General features: G+C 33.6%; 1 protein-coding gene across 2 annotated transcripts; it reads left to right on the forward strand.

Moving 5' to 3' along the window:
* Positions 1-1812: 1812 nt before the first annotated feature.
* On the forward strand, positions 1813-11582 carry LOC107667127 (epidermal growth factor receptor kinase substrate 8-like protein 1). Of its 2 annotated transcripts, none has more exons than XM_016458723.1 (15): positions 1813-1907; positions 2720-2826; positions 2900-2958; positions 3848-3977; positions 4380-4468; positions 5466-5540; positions 5738-5886; positions 5968-6106; positions 6764-6807; positions 7156-7252; positions 7920-8045; positions 8111-8231; positions 9494-9656; positions 9938-10070; positions 11271-11582. In XM_016458723.1, the coding sequence occupies exons 2-15, from the start codon at positions 2736-2738 to the stop codon at positions 11355-11357; spliced, it is 1503 nt and encodes a 500-aa protein (XP_016314209.1). In that variant the 5' UTR covers positions 1813-1907; positions 2720-2735; the 3' UTR covers positions 11358-11582. The 2 variants fall into 2 exon arrangements, with proteins under 2 accessions (XP_016314209.1, XP_016314210.1); XM_016458724.1 differs by having other exon boundaries at positions 1830-1902.
* The last annotated feature ends 315 nt before the right edge of the window (positions 11583-11897 follow it).

An 11897-nucleotide genomic window follows, 5' to 3' on the forward strand; every position in this document is an offset into this window, starting at 1 on the left:
GGAGATGAGGGTGTGGATACTGTTGAAGAGGCTCTTTCACGGATTCCACTTCTCATTGATTTTTATCGGCTGTCCAGTGCTGAGGTGATTTTAGAGGTCCGTACTAACAAAGTCAGCCTGAGAGACAGAAACAACCAGGTAAGAATACAACGGAGAATAGAGCGACTACATGTACTACTATTAAAACAGATGGACTAATGGGGAAAAAAACAAAAACAAAGACAGAAACTAGCATGCTTCAAAAATCTTTACGGTTTTAGCAATGCATGCATTTATCATATGCAACAAATAATATGTATTAAAGGAATAATTCACCCCAAAATTTTATATGCTGAAAATGTACTCACACTCAGGCCATCCAAGATGAAGATGAGTTTGTTTCTTCATCAGATTTGGAAAAATGTAGCATTGCATCACTTGCTCAGCAATGGATGCTCTGCAGTGAATGGGTGCCGTCAGAATGAGAGTCCAAACAGCTGATTAAAAACATCACAATAATCCACAAGTAAGCCACACCTCTCCAGTCCATCAGTTAATGTCTTGTGAAGCAAAAATCTGCAGGTTTGTAGAGAAAAAAAATTCATCATTAAGACATTTTTAACTTCAAACCACTGCTTATTGGCTGAAATAGGAATACATAATCCATAATAACGCTTCCTCCAGTGGAAAAAGTCGTCTCGTCTGAATCAGGAGAGAAATCTGCACAGATCAAGCACCGTTTACAGGCGAAATCAGTCCAAAACAGTTCTAAACAAATATGTTGGTGGATTTTTTTCACTGAACAAAAAATTATTATGGTATATGGACTATGGTATTTTAGCCAGAAGCAGCGGTTTAAAGTTAAAAACATCTTAATGATGCATTTGTTTCTTACAAACATGCAGCTTTTTTTTGCTTCACAAGAAGCAAAAAATTAATTGATGGACTGGAGTGGTGTGGATTTTTGTATTTTTTTATCAGCTGTTTAGACTCTCATTCTGACGGCACCCATTCACTGCATATTGTTTTCAGCAAATGTTTATTTTTGGGTGAACTATCCCTTTAACTTGAATGCAATGCAATGCCATATGAGCCACTTTGGATATAAGCATCTGCCAAGTGCATGAATGTAAAATGTTAAACACTAGCTGATTAAAAGACTTTGAGACTTCAAGAGAGAAAAGATCCTGCAGCATTTGAGACACACATACGGACACTTGATCTAATGCAACAAAATTCACACAAGTTTCAAATGTCACTCAAATACATTTTGTATCACCATATCTTTGCAAAGCACTGTACACTGTACAGAATATTTATTTTATGAATGCATATTAAATTGCGACTAATGATCGATTTGTTGATTGTTCCACAACTGACCATTAATGAGGAATTGGAGGAGTTTGCTGTGTTCTCTCTTCTACGCTGCGACTGCATAAACTCAGAGCTGCACCCAGAAGAGGCCAAGCATGTGTTTCTTCAGCTACACATCTGTCAAAGTGAGATGAGTTTCATTGCAGCAATCACTGTTAATTCCTGATTCAGATTCAGATGATACTGTTGTGATTGTCCAACCAGAGCCCCGCCTCTTTGATGACATCATTCTCTACCTGTTTGTGTATTTCAGGCAGAGCACATAAGAGATGACATCAAGCAAGTTGTGTCGCATTACACAATAAGAGCAAACAGGTACTGATCTTAACAGTCAGGTCATGTTGTGATTTCCACTGTGTGCCCACAACCTCGAGAAATAGAACCTATTAGCAAGAACACAAACAGGCTGAACCAGTTTCTCATAACTTAGGAAGGCGTGACTAAGAGTACAGGGAGGGAGGGAGAGAGAGGCAGATTTGCAGAGGGAAAGATTCATTCGACCTCGGCCGTTCTTTAGGAATAAACACTTACAAGACGAGCAGGACACAAGTAAGGTACAGTGTGTTATCTTTATCTGCTGTATGTGCTTATCAGTTACATATGACTGAAACTCTGTCTGTGTGTGTGTGTGTGTGTGTGTGTGTGTGTGTGTGTGTGTGTGTGTGTGTGTAGAGCAGGAGACACGCTGAACTAACCTCAAGGCATCTCAATGTCAAACTGAATGCCAAATGTGTTTTCTAGGATGGTTAGATTTTCTTATGAATGAGCATATTTGGTTAACTAAGACTTTGTGGACAGAATTATTGCTAAAAGTGAGCAAAATCTGACCAAAGTTCCCTTTAGCAATGTCGTTACAGATGAAAATATTCATAAATAAATTCAATAATGTTTTTTCGTTCTAAAAAATACTGTTTTCTTTTAGGGTTTGGGTTACTGTGTAATTAATATAATTATTTTCATATTAAAAAAATTGCGTGTCATTTAATGTACAGGCCTTCGCTCGACTTTATAGTGTTTAAATAAATTTGACTTTGACTCATTTTCATAGCTAAGTAAATGAACTTGATTCAAAAAGGGTGTTTTTATTCTTGTCCAAGTCTTTATTTGGAAGATAATATCTTGCTCTTTTTTCCATGTGTGTGCTCATATGGGCGTTTTTTCTTTAGTTATGCAACTTAAAGTTGTTTGATGTGTTTGTTAGTGATTCATTAGCATTGTGTGCCGGCAATTAAATCACATTTTGTTTAAAACACCGTGACGCACATCAAACCCGACTGAAATACTGCAGATCTGCTCATTGTCCAGCAGAACACGCACTGTCATTCTGAATAAAGGGAGTGTTGTCATGTCAATGTGTGTGTTTCAGGTTCTCTGAGTCCAGTATGGATATTTCGGGAATCCCGAGTCCGCCGTACACCCAAGCCCCAAATCCACCCTCACCCATCCCTCCTCCACCCTATCCGGGCATCAGAGGTGTGTGTCAATCAATACCTATCAATACTGATTATAAACAGGCACAGATTAACACACTCTTCCTCAATTCTAGCTAATGGACTGGTAAACGGTCAACCTGATAAGTCATTCCTTAGGGCTCAGATGGAAGTGGTGAGTACATATAAACAAATACAGGATTTAAATACAGAAAACTATTGTATATACTGTATATAGGCAGCACGTATTTGATCAAAATTACAGTAAAAATTCATTCTATCATGCTTAATTGGTGCTCAATCATACCATTTATCATTGATAATCAATTATTAATAATGGTTCTTATTATTATCAAAGATGAAAACAGCTTTTTCTGCTTAATATTTATATTATCTTAACTTTTGAATGGTAGTATATCAAGTTTTCCACAAAAATATGAAGCAGCACAACTGGTTTCAACATTGATAATAATCAGAAATGTTTCTTGAGCAGCAAAGCAGCATATTAGAATGATTTCTGAAGGATTATCAGTTATTTTAAATTCTAATAATATGTCGCAATATTTTTACTGTATTTTTCCTCAAATAAATGCAGCCTCGGTGAGCATAGGAGACTTAAAAAAAATTCAAAAAAATATAAAATCTTAATTATTTCAAACTTTTGACTTGTAGTGACCAGTAGTATGTATGATTTTTACATATTATGGACATATATAATTCAAATTTTTATAATTAAAAAAAACTTTGTTTACTTTAGAAATCATGTTTAACTTTGCAAATGTCCCCAAAAGGAGTTTTTGTTGTATCTGACTAACATCTGGGAACATTTTTCACCCATTTTGTCCCCAAGCACAGCTGAATTAGCTTGTTTTGTTCAGTTAGTGGATCTTTATGAGACTGTTGTCTTCTCGCGCTCTAGTTGACCTTCAGTTTGACCATTAGCATGACCTATAACGCCGCATTGACATGCCTGTTTACATTAACAACAGAGTTAAAAAAGACCCAAATCAAAGATCTCTGCATGTATTTTTATTACTAACCGCCTGGTTTCTCTCTATTTCTAGGACTTGCTAAATCATTGTTTTGATGATATCGAATCATTCATCGGAAAGCTGCAGCAGTCAGTAGAGGCTCAGATTATCCTCGACCAAAGAAGCAAAAAGAAGAAGAAAAGCCAGAAGAAAAGTGCAGACGGTATGAGTCTACCTGTAGGAAAAAACAAACCTGAACGCTTAATAAAATAGAAAGCGAAGCTCTGAAATGCAGCTGAACTGAACGCTCTGTAAAGAGCACAGTGAGCTCCTATCAACAGATGGAGCCTGTTATCTGCAGTTCCTATCAGGACATCAGCTGATGGGAAAGTGTTGTGTTACGAGGCCGTCAGCAGTCTCCACCCTGTGTGTACTCAATACTAACATACTCTCAATTAAAATAATATCACACCTGCATCACCTTAAACACACACTAAAACAAGCCTGCATTTGTTCCAAGAACACAATGCACCTGGAAATCTTCACTTACAGGTTTCATTATATCTTGTTAACTGCACACATGATCAGTGTTTTAGAGAGTTTGTTGTGTGTTTGTGTTTTATAGAGGATCTTCTCACGGCTAAAGCCAAACCGCCTTCTGAGAAAGAGTTTCTCGACGCTTTTCAGAAATTCAAATACAGCTTCAGTCTGTTGGTGAGTCATGAATATCAATGCAAATATGTAAATTTATAAAAAATATTTTAATTATGGGTAACGCTATACGATAAGCTTCCAGTTGTTCAAACTATATTAGTTAACATGAACTAACTATGAAAAGCATTGATTAATCACAATTCATAATAATTGCAACATTTACTAATACATTATTAAAATCCAAAGTTATATCTGGGCCTAACATGAACTAACAATGAACAGTTGTATTTTTATTGATTAGCGTTAACAAAGATTAATAAATACTTTAACAAATGTATTGCTCATTGTTAGTTAACAGTAGTTAAAACAAGACCTAATGATGTTTTAAAGGATAGCTTATTAATTTGATATTTAATAATTGTTTAATATTTTAATTATGCACAATAATAATAATAATAAAATTATTTATAGTTTAATTATATTTAAGAAGATTATATTTAGTATTTAATTATTTGCCAGAAATTTTTATTTTATATATTATTTATTATAAATATGATTTATTTATTATGATTAGTTTTTTTACATCAAGCATGTTTTATATAAAATTGCTTACATCACCAAAATATACAATAATATAAAGAATTTATGTATGTATGTATATAATTGTAAACACTATAATACTATACTATTAATAATACTAATAATAAATAATACTATTAAATACATAATATAATACAAAAATGCATAATTTTTTAATGCAAATGACATATATATATATATAAATGTGTGTGTGTGTAAAATGTCTTATTATATCTTATATCTTATAAGTGACTTGAGAAGTTAAAAAAAACTTTTTTTAAATTATATTATTTTATCATATTGACTAATATCTTATTGTAATAACTAATATTATATTATATAGTTATTCATTGATATTAAAATTGTTAATATCAATTATTGCTATTACTAATACTATAATACTCTTCATGAACTATTAAGCAGTGTGGCGTCATATATTTTCTCTCAGGTTTCCATAAGCGTATTGTTTGTTTTACAGGCACGGTTAAAATTTGCCATCTCCAATCCGACCTCAGAGGAGCTCGTGCATCACATCTTCAAACCGCTCGAAATGGTAAATGCGTGTGCATTTATATGTCTGCTCATATTTCTCCTGTGCAAACAGCAGAGCTTTTAAGGCCTTTGTTGCGCTGCATTGTTTCGAGTGTTTCATCAAATGTTTGCACACTCTTGTGCGGAGAAAGGTCTCATACGTCTATTGAGCAGTAAAGAGCACTCAAATAATTCACCTGTATCTGCGTGTGTTTGTAGATGGTGAAGGCTACAGGAGGTCCTGGTTTCGCTGCGTCCGTGTCCAGCCCGGCTATGACACAAGGAGCCGTGACTCTGCTACAGAACAACCTGACGGCACAGGACAATGCATTGTGGATCTCTTTAGGGCCCAACTGGACACAACATAGGTACATGGTGCAGAACTATATTTTTTGGAGATGTGTTACTTTAATATGTGCACATGCTGATGGCTTGTTACCTTCATGTAGATCTGCTCTGCGAAGTCCCGTGGCGCCGTACACACTCGTGTTTCAGGACGGATGGAGACCGCCGGGGTCCGATACCGCCGGATGGGTCGATCCTGTGGAGTTAGAACACAGACAAGACGCTGAGCTCTCAAAAGTAGAGGTAAAATGATCTAATAATGTACACTAGTGTTCAAAAGTTTGGGTAAGGAGGAAACAAGTCTCGTACTCACCAAGGATGCATCTATTTAATCAAAAATACAGGAAAAATTGTGAAATATTATTGCAATTTAAAGTATAAGTTTAATATATTTTAAAATGTAATTTATTCCTGTGATGCGCAGCTGAATTTTCAGCATCATTACTCCAGTCTTCAGCGTCACATGATCTTCAGAAATCATTCTAAGATGCTGATTTGCTGCTCGAGAAACATTTCTGATTATTATCAATGTTGAAAACAGTTGTGCAACTTCATATTTTTGTGAAAACGGTGATGTATTTTATTTTTCAGGATTCACAGATGAACAGAAAGCTCAAAAAACAGCATTTATTTGAAATAGAAATCATTTGCAACATTTGTCTTTGTCACTGTCACTTTTGATCAATTTAATGCATTCTTGCTGAATAAAAGTATTCATTTCTTTAAAAAAAAAAAAAAACAATTCGGCTAACCACACAGTTAGATGAAAAATATATTGTTAAAACAGAATTAAACCCATCATGTAGACAAACACACTAATAAAAATCCCACAAATGTGCTTTCCCTGTCTGTCCTTGTGTGATGTTCTTGCTAACGTGTTTCTGTCTCTGTCACCCTCAGCTGACTCCGTCTCACGCGTCTGACCGTCACACTGCAGACGAGCCGTAAGTGTGAGTCACATCTGAAGAATCAATCCAATCCTTTCAGATGTGTCCGTTTCAGCCATGGTTTTTCAGTATTTATCAAATAACAAAAGACTAACTAACACAAGTTCATTCATTGTGTCGACTCTCACTAAGCACCAGCAGTAGTTTCACAGTGTAATCGCTGTGATAACGGTGCTGTTAAAGGCTTGTTCAGTGATTCTCTCACTGTCTTTTCTTAAACGACCCACAGTTTCTGTCCTCTTTATCTCAGTAATCAAAGCTGGTTATTTTGTAACTGCATTTTAAAGAAGTATTTTGTAATGCAAATGTACGATCTGAGAAAACATCTCTGTCTCTCGTCCTCAGTGATGGCGGAGTTAAAGAGCGCTTATATCGCTGCAGTTATGATTTTGTTGCACGGAACAACAGTGAGCTGTCTGTACTTCAAGGAGAGACACTAGAGGTTACACACACACGCTCATCTATAGTAGTTATCAAAATAAGACATTTTTAGAATTAATATTACAATAAATTAATATTTCAGGATATTAATAAAATATATATTCATGTATTAATTTGTTTTGGAAATGTATTAATTTGTATTGGAGTTATTATATTTTATATTATATTATATTATATTATATTTGGGGGGGGGCATTTATTTATTTTTGGAGACAACATTGTTATTTTAATAAAATATACTACTACTACTAATAAAAATAATAATAATAATAAATCTTCAAAAATAAATAAACACTTAATATATATTTATTGATATTCTAAAATATACATTTCTTTTAATATTAATTCTAAAAATGTTTGGTTTCATTGTAAAAATGTTTTTGGGATAAATATATACACACACTAATTTATTTTATATTAATTATATATTTCTTATATTTATTTCTTGCATGCCATCCCCCCAGATATATATATATATATATATACTATGTATATTAGTGCTGTCAAATGACTAATCGCATCCAAAATAAAAGTTTTTGTTTGCATAAAATATGTATGTGTACTGTGTATATTTATTATGTATATATAAGAACACACACATGTAACACCTCCAAGTATTATATTAATGCAAATAAGCTTTATTTTCCTGTTATTCGTCTGTGGTCCAGGTGATCGAGTCATCTAAGCGCTGGTGGAAGTGTCGTAACAAGTTTAATGAAGTGGGATTCGTGCCGTTTAACATCCTGGAGCCGGTGACACACATCGACAACCCTGTGCTTCAGAAAACTCCAAAGGTACAAACTCACATCAGAACATCTCCATTCTTCTGCTTCTTCTGACATTACGCTCTCTGTTTCAGCCTCCCTCTGCTCCACCGATGTTCAACAGCCTGCGCAGCCCGTCCGCCGTGACCTCTGACCCCAGCGCCGCTCGGCCGCGCAGCATGATCCTCGGGTCACTGTCTGACGACACGGAGAAAGGTACAAACACATCAGTGACCTCAACATCTCAAATCAGATCTCATTTATATCACAACAGTTTCTCCTAGACAGCACTGGAGCACAAATGGAGACTTTTGATGAATTCTCTTGCTTTTCAAACCAGTGTTGTTATTGTTAACTAAGAGTAAAACTACTACAAAAAAAATTCCAGTAATTGAAATAAAGTAAAATGTAAATATTAAATGAAAAACTTAAAAAAAGCTAAACGAGGAATACAAATTTGCTTTGGTAACTAACTGAAGTAGCTGAAGTAGAAATGATTAAAACTGAAATTAAAATAAATTTAAGCTAAATAGAAAATAAAATTGTAAACAAAAACTAATAAAAATACAAAAGCACATAACAAAATGACTAAAACTTAAACTAAAATTAAACTAAACTATTATAGTTTTTGTTAATATTTAGAATTTTTTTAGTTTGTAATTTTGTTGTTTTTTGTTTTGCCATTTTAATATTTTTAAACGTCTATATTAACTTTCAGTTTTAGTTTATTTAGTTTGAGCTATTTTAGTACTTCCACTTCAACTAAATTCAAATGAAACACGTTGCTGAAAACAACAAGTTCAATATATATTATTTCAGTTAATGATTTGTTTTTTCATAATTTATATATTTTTATGGTTTTGGGTTTTAGTTAATCCAGCTGAAAATATAAAAATAATGATTATGGAATAATTCAAACTCTACCTCTAAAAGAAAAATAATTTAAAAATATATTTTTTTTAATAATAATAATAAAAAAAGAAATAAAAAAATTTAAATGTAAAAATTCCCAAATTTCTCAAATGAAAAAATCCCTGAAGTTTTTTTTTCAGAATCTAAAACTTTCTGTTAATATTATTTTAGTATCATTGATCATTTTTTAATGTTTTCAATTAGATTCCATTTTTTATTTTGTTTTCATATTTTTGTAATTTTACGTGCTTTGTCTTTTTTTTTTATTATTATGTCTGTATAGTATTTATTAATTTTTATTTACTAGTTTTAGGTTTTTTAGTTTAGATAGTTTTTTTTTTTTTAGTTTTAATATTTCTGTAGTTCATAGTTTTTATATTTTATTTTATTTCGGTTCATGCTTATTTCATTTTATGGTTTTTGTTTCAGTTTCATATAACAATAATAGCCCTGCTGGAAATCTGCTGCAAGCTAATCGAAACATTCCTAAAGACTATAATATCATCTGTTGCTCACGGGCAGGTTTTTGATCTTGTGCTGAGATTGATTTGCTGGTTGTGTGTCAGTGATGCAGGTGAATGACGAGCTGCTGCACCGTTTGACCAGCGGGAAGAATCTGTCTCCTCGTCTGGTGATTCCTCGTTCAGCAGAGACGTCTGTCCCGCTGGACTACAACTCCCCGCCCGCAGAGGTGGAGAACTGGCTGGGCAAGAAAGGCTTCAGTGAACCGTGAGTCTCACACAGGAAACACTTTACAGCAATTACTAATAATACTCCACCTGTAACACCTCACATCACTGACGACCGGAAAAACCACATCCCACATTCACTTAGTATGATTTTATATGAACTACAGTATTTTACCAGATTACCATGATGCATTTTTTCTCTTAGTGCAATATATACAAGTTTCAGTTTACATTTCTGTGATCACTGTTTGAGGTGCATATACTGTATATAATAATGCAATAGCTGTGGTCAATGAATGGCTGTTGTTGGTGTGTGTGCAGGACTGTACAGTGTCTGCGGGTTCTGAACGGAGCTCAGCTGTTCTCTCTGAATAAAGAAGAGCTGCGCGCTGTTATTCCTGAAGAGGGCGCTAGAGTCTACAGTCAGCTGACGGTCCAGAGAGCCCAGATAGAGGTACATTCACTTCTCTGCTGTTTTATTTGAAGCTGCATGTGATTACGGAATCATTCTAACTAAACATCTAAAAAAATACATTTTAATTTATTTTGAAAAAAATTGAATTTATTTCAATTCTACATTTAAAAATCGAAAAATTCCTGAATCCAAATGTGCTCTAAATATTCTGAAATGTTACAACACAAAATATAAACATAAATCCCCAGCATAATTTTGGTTTATTACAAAATAAAAACGTGTTTTATACAGGATTAGAAGCTAGAAGCCTTTAATTCAAGGTTAAAACATACCAATCAGTGATAATTGATCTTTTAAAATCCATGCAGTCAATGACACATTATTGTTTGTTTGTTTTTTTTATATTTTGAATTTGATTTTATTTGTAAATTTTCTGTTTTCATTTAGTTTAATTTTAGTAACTTTGTTATGTGTTGTCATTTTTATTAGTTATTGGTTTACTAGTTGTTACTTTTATTAGTTATTTTGTCATTTTATTGCTTTATCAGTTATCTATATAGTACATATTAATTTTAAATGATTAGGTTTAGCTTATTAGTTTTGTTATTTTAGTAGAAACAAATGAAAATGACAAAACTGCTGACAGCTAGCCGAAATAATTTTGTCATTTAATATTGTGTTTTCTTTTAGTTTCTTTTTTGGATATATTTTGTTTAAAGCTTTTGTGTTTTATTTTATTTCAGTTCATATATCTTTTAAGTATCACATTTTTATGGTTTCGTTTTTGGTTTTAGTTTGTTAACATACAATACTAACCCTGATGCAGTCATCATTTTTGCAATCCTATTTGGTGCAACTATTTTCTGTATATTACAGTCGAGATCGAGAACAGCTGGGTAAACATTGTGTGAGGGACTAAGCTGTCATATTTCATATTTTAAAACACTGACAAATGATCAGAAAGTTAGTATTTAAAAATAGCTGCCATTTTACAGTGTATATACTGCAGAGTTTGAAACACTGGATCCCTCTGCAGTAGTACATTAACGACCTGCTTAAAAATGCTTTAACACTAAAGCGTAAGATGTGTTAGTCTAGTGGTAGTTTTAATATCCTTACTTAATATGCAACAATCAACCTAATAAACCCTTTTTTAAAAATTAAACCGAGCAATTTGATCTTGACAGCCAGCGATGAGCATGCATTTAGCATCTAACCGCATGCCTGTCTGTCTCTCAGGACGCTCGCAGAGCCACAGAGCTGGAGACGGTGATGGAGAAGCAGAAGATGAAGGTGGATTTGAAAATGGAGAGTGGAACTTTATGAAGATCTATTGAATGTGCACATGGATACTCTTCTCTTAACACCCTCTGTCTGTATCATACACATGCAGAAGATCATTTACGCTATTGTAAACTGCTTTAAGGATTGTTTTGTTTTCCTATTTAGTTTTACAGCATGAAATGAGAATGTAAATCTGCACAATGTTGTACAAATGTCTAAATTCTCTATATGGGTTAACATATTCTCAATAAATACATTTAATGCACAAACGTGAAACTAGCAAATCATCTTTCTCCTCAAGAGGTCGCCAGACACCAACTAACCACTCACTGACGTACAGAAGATTAATAACTCTTCTAGGATTTGAACCTGCAACCTTTGGGTTACCAGCTAGGTCTTGAACTAGTGCTAAAATACACTCAGAGAAACCTAAAACTTCAGGACTCGGGAATCTCAGCATGCATTTTGAAAAGAAGAGCAATAGTAATGATATTAATATAAATCACAAACCCAAGCCTAAGTTTGCACGGGTCCAACTAAATAATAAAACGTTTTGTTATTAGTTTTGTTGTTTTGGGACTT

The sequence above is a fragment of the Sinocyclocheilus anshuiensis genome, unplaced genomic scaffold (assembly GCF_001515605.1).
Source record: "Sinocyclocheilus anshuiensis isolate Anshui unplaced genomic scaffold, SAMN03320099.WGS_v1.1 scaffold415, whole genome shotgun sequence".
Classification (NCBI taxonomy): Eukaryota; Metazoa; Chordata; class Actinopteri; order Cypriniformes; family Cyprinidae; genus Sinocyclocheilus; species Sinocyclocheilus anshuiensis.